General features: G+C 32.9%; 2 protein-coding genes across 8 annotated transcripts; both read left to right on the top strand.

Annotated features, from left to right (window-relative positions):
- The first annotated feature begins 632 nt into the window (after positions 1-632).
- Positions 633-6180, top strand: LOC113872281 (NAC domain-containing protein 17-like). 5 transcript variants are annotated; one of them, XM_027509713.1, is made up of 6 exons: positions 662-1296; positions 2032-2309; positions 2424-2705; positions 3174-3264; positions 3337-3732; positions 4076-4952. In XM_027509713.1, the coding sequence occupies exons 1-6, from the start codon at positions 1101-1103 to the stop codon at positions 4438-4440; spliced, it is 1608 nt and encodes a 535-aa protein (XP_027365514.1). In that variant the 5' UTR covers positions 662-1100; the 3' UTR covers positions 4441-4952. The 5 variants fall into 5 exon arrangements, with proteins under 5 accessions (XP_027365513.1, XP_027365512.1, XP_027365514.1 ...); XM_027509715.1 differs by adding an exon at positions 1543-1582 and having other exon boundaries at positions 1188-1296; positions 3174-3732; positions 4076-4535; XM_027509712.1 differs by having other exon boundaries at positions 633-1296; positions 3174-3732; positions 4076-6180.
- A 2624-nt stretch (positions 6181-8804) lies between these two features.
- LOC113872661 (cleavage stimulating factor 64) lies at positions 8805-18004 on the top strand. 3 transcript variants are annotated; one of them, XM_027510380.1, is made up of 10 exons: positions 8805-9009; positions 9218-9296; positions 9451-9625; positions 10107-10140; positions 10259-10503; positions 10585-10662; positions 11959-11994; positions 12589-13083; positions 16350-16580; positions 17529-18004. In XM_027510380.1, the coding sequence occupies exons 1-10, from the start codon at positions 8973-8975 to the stop codon at positions 17676-17678; spliced, it is 1560 nt and encodes a 519-aa protein (XP_027366181.1). In that variant the 5' UTR covers positions 8805-8972; the 3' UTR covers positions 17679-18004. The 3 variants fall into 3 exon arrangements, with proteins under 3 accessions (XP_027366181.1, XP_027366182.1, XP_027366180.1); XM_027510381.1 differs by having other exon boundaries at positions 8864-9009; positions 11959-11991; positions 16347-16580; positions 17529-17867; XM_027510379.1 differs by having other exon boundaries at positions 8864-9009; positions 16347-16580; positions 17529-17867.
- The last annotated feature ends 26 nt before the right edge of the window (positions 18005-18030 follow it).

The following is an 18030-nucleotide window of genomic DNA, read 5'->3' as shown; positions in this document are numbered from 1 at the left end:
TTTTTATATAAAATTTTACTGATTTTTTAAAACTAACTATTCTACGAAATTAATTGCATAACAACCGATAATCAAAGAATAATATGACTGTTAAATATTTTAATCCTTTGTTTATTTAGTATAAAGAATAATTTTTTTATTTTATAAAAACTATAATTATTTATCTTTCTGATACGATAATATTTTTGAGAACCAAATTAATGCTTTATCTAGTTAGAATGAAAAAAATACGGATATATTTTTTTACTGTCTAGTTAAATAGAAATTAAAAAACTTTTAAAAACAATAATTCAAACTTTTTATTCTTTTCAATTATTTTCTGAAAAATGTTTTCTTTTACTTTTCTTTCATCGTAAATGTTCACTCTTTTTTACTCTTTATTTTGTTGTATTTTTTACAGTGAAGAATAGTCAACAATAACCACTGTGATCATCTGCACGTGTCAAGATAGGCAAAGTATGATTTGGAGTGTGTGATACCAAGTCGAAGCCAATGTTCACACTCAATAGTTTAATCACATACACCCAAACATACGTGAAACCATTGACTAAACCTTAAACTCCAGAACGATAATCACCGTTCATCTTCCTATGATGGAAGCTTAAGACCCACGCAATCACATCTCGTTAATGAGCTCACTCCCTCACTCCCTCACTCAGATGCACCAAATCTCCCTTCGACGAAGGTTCGCAGCCACTGCTATTAGCTTCCTTCTTTGACCACAACACTATCCCCAATCAAAAACTCTTTTTACCCCTTTCAATTTTTCTCGTAAACGCGTTTTAAGCGCTCTCTCTCTGTTTAGGTATTCGAATCCTCTCACCCAGAGGTCCGAGTCGTATCATGTAATTGTGGGTTATTGGTTTTTCGACTTTTAAGTTTCGAAGACTTTGGTGTTTTTGCTTCTTATCCCTTTTGGGTTGCGGATTTTGATTTCCCTAATTAGGGTATTTTTTTTAATTCTGGAATTCAATTGCCGGTTTAGAATACCCAGAGGTTCGAATCGTGTCATATAGTTTTGGGTTTTCGGTTTTGATTAAAAAGGTTTGGGTTTTTGGTGTTGGGTGGTTGAGGGCTGTTTCTTTTTGCTCCGATCGAGAATGGGTGAGGCTTCGGAACCTGCTTCCGCTGATTGTTTCAGCAAGATGATGTCGTCGATGCCGGGTTTTCGCTTTCATCCCACGGATGAGGAGCTGGTGATGTACTATCTGAAGCGGAAGATTTGCGGGAAGAAGCTGAATCTCAACGTGATTCGCGAAACTGATGTGTACAAGTGGGATCCCGAGGATTTGCCTGGTATTTTCTCTTGTTCTAAAACTCTTATTTCATCTCCCCTTTTATCCTTTTTTCTTGTTGGTGATTGTTATGGCGATGACTTTTGGTTGGGGGTTGTGTGTTGTTTTGGTTCTTTTGATTTTGTCCTTTATTGTTTGTTTGATCGGATATAAGTTGTCTATTTGGCTATGAATGTTCAGATTTGTGAATGTTGGCTATGATCGATGCTTATTTTTTATCAAATGAAACTTTGGATGTGTTTTTCAGGTTAGAGTACCAATCGTTGACTTGGGTTTTCTTCAATAAGGTGTTGTGTGTTATTTTGGTTCTTTTGATTTGTTGATCTAAGCGATTCAGGTTGTGATTCATGTTTATTTGATGAGTGATGCTGTGAATCTGTTTGCTTTTCTGTTTGGATGTAAGACTGATCCCCAGCCTTTCCTCTTGTGGCTGGGTTTCGTTACATGGCTTTATCTATTTTTCATGTTTCTTGATATCTCCTGTTGATATTTTGGTGGGGCATTTCACATCAATTGAAATTTCATACTTCAGTGTCGTTTGTCAATGCGATGGAGTTCTAAATTTCTAGCCACTCTTATGCAAAAATTACTTAGTTTTTCGCTAGGATATGAAGCTGGTGCTTTGCTAACCGTATGTCATTTAATCCCACGCTGCTTTAATCTGATTAATAAGATTTTGACTACCCTTATTTCCTTCTTGTTTACTTGCTAATTCATAGCTTGTAATATTTGGCAGGGCTATCTATACTGAGAACTGGAGATAGGCAATGGTTCTTTTTCTGTCACCGAGATAGGAAGTATCCTAATGGTGGAAGGTCTAATCGAGCAACCAAACACGGGTACTGGAAAGCAACAGGAAAGGATCGTAATGTGATGTGCAATTCTAGGGATGTTGGAGTGAAAAAGACACTCGTTTACTATGTAGGCAGAGCTCCTAATGGTAAGCGGACTGATTGGGTCATGCATGAATACACCATGGATGAAGAGGAGCTCAAGAGATGCCAGGGTGTTAAGGTATCACTTCAAGTGACAGTTTTGCTTTAAATTTCTTGATTTGTTTTTTTTTTTTTACTGATTTTGATCCTGGTAGTATTATTTACTGACTTTTGGGTTTCTGTATAAATTCAGGACTATTATGCACTTTACAAGGTTTACAAGAAAAGTGGACCTGGGCCTAAAAATGGTGAACAGTACGGTGCACCATTTAATGAAGAAGAGTGGGCAGATGAAGATATTGTAGATTTTAATAATAAAGCAGCTGATCGGGAGGCTCCTAATGCTCTCACCGAGACTGTTAATGACCAGATGCAACGTTTGTTTGATGATGAAATTGATATCATTAAAGAAATCTTGGATGATGATCTTGTCCTTGACCCGCAGCATGTGGGTGGTTATCCTGACTTTCCTCAGGTGTGTGATCTTCCCAAAATTTCTTTTAAGTTCTTATTGATTTAGTTCACCGTCTTTATTTCTTTTTGGTTGTTGGGGCTGCGGGTAGGAACCTTTATCTGTAGGGACTAAATATGTAATCATTTCATCTTTTCAAAGTTTTGATCTTCTTGTCTGCGTACTGGTGTTCATTTTACAGCAAAATTTTGCAGCTTATTTAGGGGTTCAAAATGTTTGAAAATCAGCTGTACTTGTGATTTTGGATTTCTGAAAAATAATACTATTAATAAAGAAACTGGAAGGCAGTATCTATTTTAAATGTGCACATAGTTGTCTGCTAATTTCTAGTGTTTGTTGATTGTAGTATTGATCTTCTCTTTCATTTTTTCCCTCTATTAAATTTTAAGAAAGCTGCTAGTGATTTGTTGTTCATTTGATTTCTTCAGTCATTGAAAGTCACTGACTAATATTTTCCCTAAAATCATGTAGGTTGTTACAGAAGAAACACAAAGTACTGTCGTGGATCAAATCTCTGAGGCTATGATATTCCCTGAGCCAAGCAGAATCTTTGATTCTAACAGTCAGTATTATGATGTGCAGCCCAGCTTTGACTTCAATCAGTCAGATACTTCTCATTTGCATGTTTCTGAAGCATCTGAGGTCTCTTCTGCTCCCAACATTCAAATTGAGGGGCTTGACTTTCAAGAGGATGGCTTCTTGGAAATTAATGATCTCGTTGATACTGAACCTGCACTTTCGAATGTGGAAAAGCCCGTGGAGAACCTGCAGTATGAAGATGGGTTAAGTGAACTTGATCTGTTCCAAGATGCAGAGATGTTTCTTCGTGACTTGGGGCCAATTCTTCACGAAACAGATTCCCATGTGTATTTGAATACCCATTACAACAATACTGAAAATCAAAATTACCAGTTCTTGCCCAATCCAGAGGATGCCAATCAAACCGATGGTGAATTCTGGATGCGTGGTGACGGAAACACCCTCAGTCCATCAGAAGGCTTTGTTGATTCTTTATCTCCATCGAACCCAGGTATAGTCATCAGCACAAGACACAGTGTTGCTCAACTGCCAAAAAATTATTTCACTTTCTTTGATTTGGGTGGAGACGCAAACTTCCCATCTCATTTGTGCTGAGCTCGTCACAGTTTACCACTCCTGGTTGTCATGCCATCTTTTATGCATGGCAGAAACCTTTCTGGAGTATAAATTTTGTGCCATTTTGAGAGCGCTTTATAAACCTAAATTAAAATTTCTGATCACATATTCCCACTGGGAAAATAAGATTTAAGCCAGTTTCATGTGGCTCTTTTGTAAAAACTAAAAGAAATGTCATAGATATCCCTAATGCAATGTAGTTTTTGGTCATGTTTTAGGTGTTGTATGTGAATCTGTCAGCTTTGCTACCGAAGGCAATAACAATCAAAGTAGCACCGTAGAAGACATTGCTACTAGTAGATTCTCCTCTGCTCTCTGGGCCTTTGTTGAGTCAATACCTACTACTCCTGCATCAGCTGCTGAAAGTGATTTGGTGAACCGAGCTTTGAATCGAATGTCTAGCTTCAGCAGGGTAAAGACCAAACACACAAACTTTGCTGCAGGTAACGACACTGCAACTGTGAAGAGAGCAGGCAGAAAGGGACTTTCATTCCTTTTCTTCTCAATTATTATTGCTTTATGTGCTTTCATGTGGGTTTCTATTGGAAATTTAAGACTATTAGGGAGATGCATCTCTCCTTGAATATGTAAATCTGAAGTTTTGCTTCTAGGTATATTATATCTGGGATCTACCCAGAATGAATGAAAACACTAAAACAGTGTTGTTCTAACATATTCTGAAAATAAAAAAAAATCTTTGTGAATATTGAAGTCGGGATCAAGTGTAGGGTAAGAGCCTAATCGGCCTTGTATAGGATTTTGCTGGGCGAATTGGCAATTTCATTCACAAAACTTCCACCTAGTTGTTAATCTTGTCTAATCTTATTTTCGGATTAGTTTATTTAGTTTGGTTTAGCCCCATGCCTTGTATTGTTTTCATTAACCTGAAGAGAGCACTTTGTTTTCGAGAGTAATTGTACGTGGATCTAGATCACCTTATGTGAAATGTGTATGATGATGTATATTTAGGCCCAGTTAAACGTCTATGCTTGTAATGATCTTTTTTTGTTTGTAAATATTGTTATTGTTCATACTTCTTGATAAATAGATGTGTCCTGAATCTCTGATTTGCAAGTAAATAGCATAGTTTTGAACATTGGACCGAACCGACTGTTTTGATTGGTTTATCTGAGAATTGATCAAGTTATCACTATCAGATTAAAAATAGGTAAGTACAGGTCTAAATAAACGGTTTGAACCAATGTTTCAGAAATATTGTTTTTTTTTTTTTTGCTTATATATGAAATTTATGTATGGGTTGTTTTTATTTAGTTGTTTATTGTGAATTTTATATTTTATAAGACTATTATTTTAGTTTAAATTTACATTTTTATGTAACTTTTTTTATAATTTCATATTAATTTACTATTTGATATGTTCATATAATATTGAATACATATACTTAATTGCCATTGGTTGGAATTTGGTCTAATTGTGGTTGAGTCAATGGAACCTTGATAGAGTAAATACTCCTTCATTCATTGGATTTTAGTCTAATCTAAAATGAAAGTGAAGTTCAACTCTCGAGAAACCTAAGGAAGCAAAGAATATGTAGCAAATATTAAAATGAGTTAATATTTTGGGGAATCCTTGAAGGCAACTGTTTGTCGGCCTTGTGGTGGTGTAGATTGATAAGTTCCAAATATGTATTCCTTCTAATATGAAATATTTGTTGTCGTAGCAAAATATTGTGTCAATTTTTCGTCAAAAAATAGTATATTAATTATATTTGTTTATTGATGGTTTGATAAAAATGAATTAGTGCATTAATGAAGCAATAATATGCTGAGTATTTTAACAAAAAATGACTTGATCAAATGAATTAAAGAAAACAAAAAGGAAATTTCATAGAAGCCTTTTTACACCATTATCTTTGCACCAAAGGATTCCATTTTTCACTTGCAATCAATTGATTTGCATTGTTTTTTTAGTGAAGGTATTCTACACGCTTAAATTTTATTTTATTTTTTGTAGAAGGGTTATCATTGTACCTTTTATCTAATCATGCAAGGAGCAATGGGTCTGATCCTTATTGTCATAATTATGCATTATTAAATTTGGGTAAATTAAGTATTAATAAATATTTATTTTATAATCAACATATAATTTTAATATGGAGTTTTGTAAATTTAATGTAGCTTATTAGAACTTGCAATTCAGATAGAGTGGCAAGAAGAACCCTTCGTACATGACATATTCCGATTGAGAATACCTCTTCGAATTCAAGTACTCTACACAAAGACTTCAGCATCTACAGTTTCTTTCGTTTCCCCTCTTTTTGGGTTGCAACAATAAAAACAAAAGTTGCAATTTTTAACAATGCCAATTCATGTCTTGTGTTTTATGCAATATTATTATAGAAAAAATTATATCACTCTTAGATTGTGTAACAATTTATATCAATTAGTACATGTGCGTATAAGAATTTTTATACTATTAACTAATTATAATAAATTTTGTACTAATTATTATACAAATTAATAATTCTTACTGATATAATAATCTATAATTTAATTTAATGATAATAATTTTTTACGCAGATAGTTTATTTAAATTAAATTTATATTTTTATATATATGTTTATTAATACAGTAAATATTACAGTGGACAATTGAAGAACTTAACTAACATTTTTAGATGTCTATTACTTTTATAAGATACAAAATCATTATTATAATTATTTACATGCTTTAAATCATAACAAATCAATACTCAGTACTTAATATATAGTTTTTAATTAAAATATTTGATTTTTTTTTACTATAAACGTTTTAAATTAAATAAATTTAATCATAAAAAGTAAAAAAAGGTTAAACCTTATAATTATTAAATAAAAATAATTCGTACAAGCCATGCGTATCCCAACTAGTTAGCTAACAATAATCGCTTTTTAGTTATTGAACACTACATCTTTAGCCAAATTTAATTTACAAAAATTGAATTTTTTTTTTTTTAATGAATACCGTTACCTGTTTCTTTGCGATTCTTAATAGCATTCGTAATTAAAATATGTTTAAAAGAACTTTACAATAATTATATGCCTTTAAATAACATAAAAAATAAAAGTAATTAAATATTTTTTAAATTTAAACACAATATAATTTTAACAACGTGTAACCTATTATAAATAAGAACGTCTATAATCTATTCAAAATATCTTTACGAAAAATACTGTTACCAAAAACCCTAGTGCTTACCAAATATATTCATATATGAGTACGACCCTTCTTTGAAGAGATACAGTAAAAAATCTTAGTGTAATGATGTACACTATTTATCTATTTTAGTTTAAGTTGTGTATAATTTTAGCTTTAAAACTTTTTTTTAATCAATTGCAATATTTTATGTCTAAAATTTAGGAAATTTGGCCCTATCACTATTTTATTTCATTGTAATTCTCATTTATTTTACTTACAGATTTTACAAATAAGATCGATTAAAATTAAGAAATTAAAAAGCACAAATTAACCTTTTTTTTTTTCTAAATAATTTAGCTGTCCCACATTGAACCCTTAAAATTCTTAACAATTATATATTTTTTATAATTTATTTTACACTCACTTCTTTTTAATATTTTTTATTATATTATTTATTACATCTTTTACTTTTTTTTTCTTCTATTATTTTTCTATATTTTCTACACCCATTTTACATTCTTATGCGGAGTGTGAAAAAAGGTACGGATTCTTTGATATTATAATTGATTTTTTTTTGTTAAACACCATTTTGTTAAAGATAAATATAAAGTACAAAAGATATTTTAGCTTATTACAACTCAAAAGGGAATTTACAATATACTTTAGAAGATCATTAGTCCAATTCACATATATTATCAATGTTTTCAAAGGTTCTGCTGCAAGCTATTTCTAAGAATAATATTTAATAAAATCAAATATTTTACTAATATTTAACACATTATTATTAAAGAAAATATTATTCTGCTACAGCCAAATAACCTATACAATTACAACTCTCTTCATTTATTTTTTTTACATTAGATTCTATACATATTTAGTGATGTCTCAAATTTTTAGTTAAGCATAAAGTGATATAAAATCATTTAAACACCATATATTACAGTTTCATAGAAACATCGCAATGTAAAAACGATATAATATGTTCTCATCTTTAATATTACACAAACCAAAAGTTTTTGAAGGAATTCTTAATCGTTTGATCAAGTTCTTCTACACTAATACTATATTAAGCAATAGATGCTAAATGAATATTACTTCATTTCTCAACATATTAACCTTACAAGTCTTAATAAAGTCTGCATTAGACCCAACTCCAAACTATTATCTGTAATAAAAAAATAATAAATGTAATAATAAATAAATTACACACACTATATTTTTTTTACTATTATATTTCTACGGTAACATGTCACCTTATATTATAGTTGAATTAAATCTTAAAAAGCTTACAAGAATGACTTAAAATATGTTTTGTTTTTATTCATTCAGCTAAATGCATATGGGTCTCAACATGAGTAATTTTTTATAATTCTTTCTAAATATACGTGCAATTATTTTAACCCTGAACTCGTTCCAAATGTGTGATTCCTTCTCCAAGCTCATTCTTTTATTTTAGAAAGAATGCTTTGGATATTTTAAATTATTTAGTTAGTTTTATATGTGTAGTCAGATTTGAATAGAAAAATGTATACATGTTTCAATCTAAAATCTATAATTATAATTAAATTAACAATTACATTTAATAATTTAAAATTAATTATAAAAAAATAAATTTCAACAAATTTTACGTTAACGCGAATGACCAGCCAAGCCTCATCCAAAGTAAAGTCACCCATAATTTGATTTAAGAAAGTTTAATGTGGTTGAATTGACTATGTTAATTTTTTCATTTTGCATATTAAAATATGCACGTTGAGACCGGTGCGAATATTAGTCATATAAAAACAAGTGCACGAGAAATATTACAGTTGTGGGGCTTATAAAAAAAATAAAAATAAAAATAAAAAACCCTTCCCACTAACAGTGTCGTTGTTGAAGAAGAAGATCGAATCGAAACGCAAATTTTTGTTTTCTGTTTCTGATCAAAGAATGATTCTGAGGAGGAAGAAGATGGGGCCCTTCTTCTTCTGTTGATTTCATGGCCACCTCTCAATCCCAGCATCGCTGCGTTTTCGGTATCCCTCTTTCTCTCTCTTTCTTCATTTCTTTGCACTTTTTCTTGTTATTGAGTGTTTGCTAATCGAATATCTTTCTAGAAGGAATGAAGTCTTTGATTTCTTTATTTTTTATTTGAACTTTCTATCTTCCTGGCTCCATGTTTGTTGCAATCTTGAATGTTCATAGTTTAAATCAGATTGAAATTTGTGATTCTGTTTATTGCAGTTGGGAATATACCGTATGATGCCACGGAGGAACAGTTGATTGAAATCTGTCAGGAGGTTGGCCCTGTAGTCTCATTTAGGTAATTTTGTAAAAAGTTAAGCTCTTTATTATATAGGAGTTTTCTTAGATTTAATTATTTGTTACCACAGTTCACCGTAATTTCCTGGAATTATTTTTTGCTTCTTTACCAATGGTTTATTTGGTTCCAACATTTCCGTCGTCCTTATCTGCAGATTGGTTATTGATAGAGAAACTGGGAAACCGAAAGGTTATGGATTCTGCGAGTATAAGGATGAAGAGACAGCTTTAAGTGCTCGACGAAATCTTCAGGGTTATGAAATTAATGGGCGGCAATTACGTGTTGATTTTGCTGAAAATGATAAAGGGAATGATAGAAATAGAGAACAGGTATATTGTCGAAACTTCTTGAAATAGTGGCAAGTTATTTTCCCAAATCTTTGCTATGATTTCTTTAACGAAAGTGCAGTAAATCACCTGGAAGAAGTTAACGTTTAAACCATTAGACACACCCTGAAAGTCGTGTGATGGGATGATGTGGATTTTCTCGTTACATTTACTTTTTTCAAACCATAATATTCGATCAACATGAAACCAAAAGGGAAATAATTATTTACTTATTCTTAATCTTACATTGACCCATGTCTTTTACTTGTTAACTATTACTTTTTAAAATTTTTGACCAAATAAATCAAGTTGCCTGCAATCAATCGAAGGTGTCAAGCTTTTTAACTCTAAAGCAATGTAAAGATTTTGTTATTTTTGTTTTTCCTCCCCAAGTTCTTTGTGCTTTAATAGGTCAAAATAGAGGAATCATTTGCTAAATTCCAGTTTCATCACAAATTATATTGATTTTTTTTTTTTGGTGCAGGGTCGTGGTGGGCCTGGAATGATAACAAATGCTGGTTGGTTCTTTATCTCTCTGCTTTCTTATATGTTATGATAAATTATCACCTCACACACATAATCACTGTGTTGTCTTTTTTGTCTTGTGTTTTTCATTTTCTTCTTTTATATGTCAAGATCCTCACAAACAAGTAGGTGGCCCAGCTGTACATGGGGAAGCGGTTCAGCATCAACCTATTGGTCTTCATATTGCCATAACAGCTGCAGCTGTCATGACAGCAGCTCTAGGTGGTGCTCAATTTGGCATCCAGTCAAATCAAAATAGTTTGCAGAGTCAGTCAGCGTTGGCACATGATCCTTTAACTCTGCACCTTGCCAAAATGTCCAGGAGTCAGCTCACTGAGATTATCTCTGAGCTCAAGGTAACGGTTTTGTAAAGCTAACTTCACCTTCCTAGATAATCTTCTCTTTTCTTGACTAATTCGTTCTTTTAATGATGACAGGGAATGGCTACACAGAACAAGGAACTGGCTTGCCAGTTGTTACTTTCGAGGCCACAATTGCCCAAGGCTCTTTTTCAGGTGTGTACTTTCCTACCTTATCAATTCCTTTGTGAATTTATCCAAGCACCACATCCTTTGATGACAAACTTGTCTCTTTTTACATATGCTTGTATGATATAGGTGTCATTTCTGGTATTAGTAGCTGTTCATTTTGACAGAGTACTCGATATCAGCTTGTGTATTGAAAGACCATATACTGATTTCCCCATTTATAACTACGTTGGAGTGAACAGATGAGATAAAAATGATAATATTAAGATAGTTTTGTAATGAAGACTGGAGAATAATCTAAAATATGACAGATATGGTTAAGACATTTTCTTGGGCAGAAGAAGAGTGAATTGTGTACAATCTTCTCATATTTTCAATTTAAATGTGGCTATGTGCTATTGGTGTTTTTTGGTCTTATATGTCATTCATAGGAGTTTTGTAAGAGATCTCTCTACTTGATAGAACTAGAATTTAGGGGGACTGTGATCAGATGGTTTGAAGACAAATAACTTTCCTTTTCCATCTTTGCTACATTTTTTTGAAGGGGGGAGGGGAAGGGAGGGGTTTATTTTGCAGTAATTGGTACTCCAATCCATGAGGTGTCGGTTTCCTTTTTTCTCATCTTATACATGATATATAGTGATTGGATAACAATATGGTTACAATTTTCTGGTGAGTTGAAAGGTTTAACAAGTCTGACTAGACCAATATGTGTCACTGGTTGACTTGCTCAAGCATTCATCTGGCATAAAAGTTGTTAATTTTATGTTAATTCTCTCTTTGTGATTTAAAATGTTTATTTTATGTTAATTTTATACATTATATTATAGCTGTGTTAAGTCCTATGTTTTTTAAAACGTGTTGTATCCCTTTTCCATGTTATATTGTATTTGTCTCCTATGTTTGTACCCATGCTTCTTAAGATAGAAGCCTTTTTTTATGGCCCAAATGCAATTTTTCTTTCTTTTACTTTATATTTTGTCTCCTTTAGGACTATTCCATCCTTAATCCTTATTTTTGACACTTGTCTAAAGAAAATATGTAGTTGTAAATTGTGTAGGGTGTTGTTTTAAATCTTTCCATTTGGTGTGGGTGTGCAAGTCTATGTCTTCATTTGATAATCAAAATATTGCTGATCTCTCTTCAAAGTTATATTTTTGTCAGTGTGTTCTATATAAAGAACAAATTTGTTACTTTCTAAGAATATAAACTCTGGGGATTATGTTCTTCTCTCCTCCAAATCTATGTTTCAGTTTCGTTGGATCTATGTAATGCAAAATTAAATTTTTCTATCATTATGTTCACAATTTGCTGTATTTGCAGGCTCAGATAATGCTAGGAATGGTGACTGCTCAAGTGGTTTGTTTCATCACCTTTTTGCTTGATGTTGATTCCATTTATTCTTTATGCCAAATCTTTGTGATCCTTGATTTAGGGTGCTATAAATAAATTCCAACTTCCAAGGCTGTGTGAACTGAACCTGTGAATTTGCAGATTAGGGTTTTCATATTATGGGACAGTTTGAAGCAAGAATCAGTTAATATTTTGTTGTGTGTTTTCATACTGCCTGTGAAGAACAATAGGTCTGGGCAGGTTACAATAAAGAGAAAGGGAATACATGTTATGAAGAATATTCCAAAACTTGAGGTCCAATAAATAACCCAAACAACTGAAATGACTTGAGCAAACAAGCACAAAAGGCCATTTGCTGACATGCTTAAATACCTAATTGTTATAGATACCTCTAGGACTGAAAATATAACATCAACTAAAGTAGCAGTGAATAATCGTAAACAATTATGAACTTTTAAGGTTTATATAATATCAAATTAATATTATTTTTTAATCAGACTACTGAGATCTTTTGCTCATTAAGCTTATTCCTTCTAGATTTTACAGCTATTTCCATCAATTTATCTTTTTTAATTTTCATTTTAATAATAATTTTTGCAGTTACAAATGCCAAACCTTAGGATGGTTTCAGATCAAAACTCACAGTCTTCAATGAATGGAGGTCAGGTGGGTCAACCCACGTTGGTTCAAACTCTGTCTGGCCTTCCTCCTCATGGGCAGAGCAAATTACAGGCTGGTTTGACACCTTATGTTCATGAAGGCCAAGTCAGCACCATACCTCATAATCCTTTGGCTCCAAATCAATTAACTGCACTTCCAAAGCCTCCAGTGCAGCCTCGAATTCCCCTTCAGCAACATCCAAGCAACCTTGTACAGCCAGGAACATTGTCAGGGCAGTCTAATTTAATGCTTCCTTCTGTGCGTCCCCAGGGGTCTTTGGGCAGTTTGTCTGTCAGGCCTCCAATTCAACCGGCAACTTCAACTGCATTGAACCAGAAAATGCATGCTTCTATGTTACAGCATTCCACACATGTTGGAAACTCAACTGTAGGACGTAATAACATCCAAATTGTTAGTCCAGATACAAGCTTTCAGGTGCCAAATTTTGTTTGTATTTGTGTGACTTTCTATGGTTCTCAGATGTAGATTTTTATTTTTTTTTAAATTCTTTGGATTGAAAGTTAGTATTAGAACATATGATACTGGTTTAGCTCCACCTTTCTCTCTATGGAAGATTACTTCTGCTTTATGCACTTTGTTATTATTATTATTATTATTATGACATTAGCAATTTGTATTAGAGATTAGAGAAACAAAATGATGTCGGTGGCACAGAATAATAGAGAATACAAAACCTGACGACAATAACAACAATTGAGGTGAGAAAAATTTGGTTAATCAAAAGATCTTTTTTAATAACTTTGTATAAGGTTCTTTTGACTCTTTTGACCCCTCTTTACCTGACTAGAAGTCATACAATTTACTCTCTTAACTAGTGTTTCCAAAAGTCTCTGCACATGACCAAACCACCTTAAATGATTTTCAGCCATTTTTTTCACTCTAGGTGTTACTCCAATATACTCTTGTATGTTATCATTTTTTATCCTATTTTTTCTTGTGTATTCACTCATTTACCTTAACTTTCTCATTTTTGTCACTCACTTTTTTTTATGTTGTTCCTTTAAGGCTTTACATTCACTAAGATAACTAGTCGTATTTCAGTACGATAAAACTTTCCTTTCAGTTTGATAAGTACTTTACGATCACAAATAACTTTTGATGTCTTTCTATATTTTAAGCACCTAACTTGAATTTTGTGACTAATATCTTTATTAATTTTTCTATCATTTTGTATAATCAATCCCAAGTACTTGAAATGGAGAATTTGTGGTATAATATAATCTCCAAGTTTAACTTTTAACACATGATTCTCATCTTGTTTTTTGCTAAACCTACAATTCATGTATTTTGTTTTATTTCTATTCAAGTGAAAATTCTTAGATTTTGAAGTTTTTCTCTATAATTCAAGTTTAACGTTAACTTCTAGATAATACAAAAACCAGACAATAGGAGAAAAACACATCAACCAAACAATGCATTCCATTCCCTCTAGATATTTGTCAGTGAATTGTCTTTTTATTCCATTATCTGCACACCATAAGGATGCTCAATATATCTCTCTATCTCATAAAAGTTGTAGATGAGAATATGTATACTTTAAAATCTTGGAATTTCTTATTTTAGGGTCATGAAATTTTGGGCTACACAACACTTTGCTGAAGCCTTATGATAGGCACCTGGTGTATAATCTTAGTTTTATTTATATAACACTAACTCTTGTCCTGTGTCTGATATTGAAGAAGGATCAGCAGAGGAAGAAGGAAAGATACAATCAGAAAAATGTGGAACAGAATAAAAAAGAGAACAGTGCAGAATTTTAATGGACTGCCACCTCCCTGGCTCTTAACTGATTCCCCCCAACCCCAACACACACACTCCTTGCCACATAGGCTATTGTTACAGCTTAAATTCCTCTTCTTCCCCTTACTCATATTGTCCTCAAGGTAGTAATTATAGGGGGCCTAAAACCTTATCCCAAACACATTGTCGCTGATTGGCAATTTCTGAAATCTTGTGACACAACAAACATTTGGAGAAAAGGCCATATATTGCCTGCACACAGCTGGTCATTAATATTAATCTTGTTCAAGGTTGTCACACTCGAGGGTCTATAGACTCAACTCATAAACTTGTTTGTAAAAGTTTACATAAATTGATTTTAAAAAACCTAGTCATAGTGTTCAAGTTAAGTATAATTCCACGAAGTAATAAAATTCTAGCATTCTGACTTCATAATAAAGCAAACCACAATAATAAAGTGTGATAGTACAAGTTAAAAACTTCAAATTGTATGCAACTGTCTCAGATTCAGAGTCACAGGTACTTGATTGTCAACTAATATTGCTAGTTCAGACAAAAAAAAAGGATTTAATGGGAAAACGATTGGCGGAATGGGTTTGTTTGTGGGTTGTAAAGAGGAGGGGAAATATGAGGGAAGTCAGATGTTAAGTACACCAGGAGAGCCAAGGACTAATCCAATGGTCGCAATGGAGGTTTTGGGAATGGGTAGCACAATCAACCCACCATAGAAGCAAAATAAGGTGGAAGATCACAACAATCGTCAGCTATAACCATTTGCTGTAATGCAGTTCACCGAAGAGTTATGGGATATTAGTATAATTATAGTCCCAGATGTTCTGTTTTGTGGCCAAAAATGTGGAAGAAATGAGAGTGCTAGAGTAACATGGGAGCACTTACATATTTGTTTTTGACCCATGAGGAGTGAAAGCTATTTTTGGGCTGCAGGGTGTAGTTGGCTTAATCATCATGCTTTGAATAGATGGAACACCAATAGAAATTTGTTTTGCAGCTGCTATAGTTATTTACCTTGATGACAAGGTGAAACTTCAGGGAGAGAGTATTGATGATAGACATCCTCCAATAATTAGAGTCTATGTAGCAGAAATAAGATTAGGGCATCATCAGACCTTAAGATTGTGATATGCTGCAACAGAATAACAGAATCTGTTATGAATAGGGAGAGGGAAACTAATAACAAAATAATAAACTGTTATTACTTATTAATTAGTATAAATATGGGAGAGAAAGCAGAGAGGGAGGTGTTGCACCCCGTTTGGGTAAGATTAGAGTTGGGGGTTCTTCAATAATAATACACTCTTTCATTCATATCTTGATCCAATTTTTATGGTTCATTAAAAGAGGTGGTTTATGATGAAGAAAACCACCAAAGCACCTGTTATTAAAGCATCATCTACATTATGTTTTCTACATTATATACTGTTGTTACCTGATCCTTGGAAAGAATCTGAGAATGTGAGGGGGTGTACTTGTAAAGAACACTGCGATGCTTAAGTCAACAAGGCTGTTTGCAAGTGTAAGAGAGTTATTAATATTAAAGAATAGTTCATCATAGTTAGGGCTACCTCTCTTATATAGGATGTATTTGCTTATGATTATGAGAAGTTATGATCATGTTGTCTAGAAGATTACCTTTATTAACAAGTGATAAGATGATGGTCAAATGTCATCACCTCTTAATGTTGTGATCCATTGAGAGAAGTTCTTGTGAGATCTTTTCTGGATTACAGTCTACAACATTTACTATGCATAGAAGTGTCAAATTATTTCTTCAGTGTAGTTGGCTATGTGCTTTTAATTTATGATGCTTTCTTTGTGTAGAACCTGTTTTTCTTTAAACTTCTGCTGAGCTGGTTACGCCTCTATTTTTTTATATGCTTATATTTTTAAAACAGAGAATCTAACATCATTCATTAAAGCAGCCTGGCCCCTCCGTATCAACAGCTAAAACTATGATTCGTGATTCTTCAGAGTCTTTTGCTCGCCCATCAAAGCTCATGAAGTTGGATGAGGGACGGAACACCTCTATTTCTGCAGGGATTTCAGACATGCCTGTCACCGATGGATCATCCAATATCCTTGGGAGTAGCTCATTGCCTGCACATGCAGCTCCTAAAGCAGAAGTTCGGCAATCTGAGCAACAATCTTCTCAGGTATTTGTGACTTGGTGATTCATGGATGACAAATGACAGCGAATAATTTTCTTATTCTTTAATTAATTTGGTGATTCATTATTGGTATGTTTGAATTTGGATGAAAAAATTATTGTACAGTCATCTCTTTTCAGGTTCTGTATTCTGAAATTTGAATATCTTTTTATTTGGTTGCTAAAAAGGCTAGTCTAATCTTGCATAGAAAAATGATGTCAGGAATATATACTTCAGAATTGCCTGCTGTTGCCTGTTTCTTAAAAGTCTGAAATTTAACATTAGATTGTGTATGCTTAGATATATCATATACTTGATTGGAAGTGGATGAGTAAGGTGATAGACTGGTTTTAATATACTTTTGAAATAAAGTTTTATGTCAATGAAAGGCTGCCTACTATTGCTGATATTTAAGGAGTTAAATATTTGATTTATGCAGCCAACAGTTATACTAAAAAGGTTTCTTTTCTTTTTCGTTTGGAATATCATCACTAAGTGGATAAATTTATGCTAACGGAATCTCTTCATTTAATATTTCTGAGAATTCTCGTCAAAGTTGACATCATTACGATCTTTACGTCACTAGCCTGTAGCCAATATGACCCGTAATTGGTCTGGAACTAGTGATTGGAAGAACTGATCGTGTCTGTACTTTAGGAATCATATCAACATGACTCTGCCTTGGTTATGAGTTGGTCTGTTTTGACCTAAATCTGCAATAGGAGAGGGGTTTTTTATGCATAGGTAGTTGGCATCAAATTTGTCATTTATACATGTAAAAAATCCAATGTTTACTCGTACTTTTTTTAGTAGTATGAATTTTGCCTGAAAGCACCTTTAAATGTTTGAGATTTATATTTCTTCTTTTACTGTTTCAATTTTTTTTAACCACAATGGACCGTATCTTAATTGTTTAACGTAGCGATTTTAATTATGCCTGTTTTCTTTGCTCAGTCTCAGCTTCCACCTAATGTGGAGTCTGTTTTGCTGCAACAAGTATTGAATCTAACGCCTGAGCAATTGAGTTCCTTGCCACCAGAGCAGCAACAGCAGGTCATTCAGCTCCAGCAGGCTCTTCGGCGAGATCAGATGCAGCCTTCATAACAGTCAGGAACTCACGAACAGTGCAGTTAGCAACAACTTGTATATTAGCATTTGCTGTAGATTAGACTCGGAATATCAAAATTCTTTTCAGCACTGTCGCTTTTTTTATAATTTGTTTTCTAATTCCTTGTCCAAATATTTAATGTAGCATTGAGGAGCTCCACACGGCCGCATATAAAATCCTTTAGAAGAGATAATTTGTACAATAATTATTTAAACGATAAAAATTTTGCCGTTGAAATACCTGTGGTGTGGGCTTGACTATCTTTGCTTTGTCATTTGAGCTATTATTATATATAAGCGTATGCTTGAATATATTTCTCTTGCACCAAGTTGCGTTTAATCGCTGAAA

The sequence above is a fragment of the Abrus precatorius genome, unplaced genomic scaffold (genome assembly GCF_003935025.1).
Source record: "Abrus precatorius isolate BTA unplaced genomic scaffold, Abrus_2018 Scaffold7, whole genome shotgun sequence".
Lineage (NCBI taxonomy): Eukaryota > Viridiplantae > Streptophyta > Magnoliopsida > Fabales > Fabaceae > Abrus > Abrus precatorius.
This window is presented reverse-complemented; position numbering and strand designations above follow the sequence as displayed.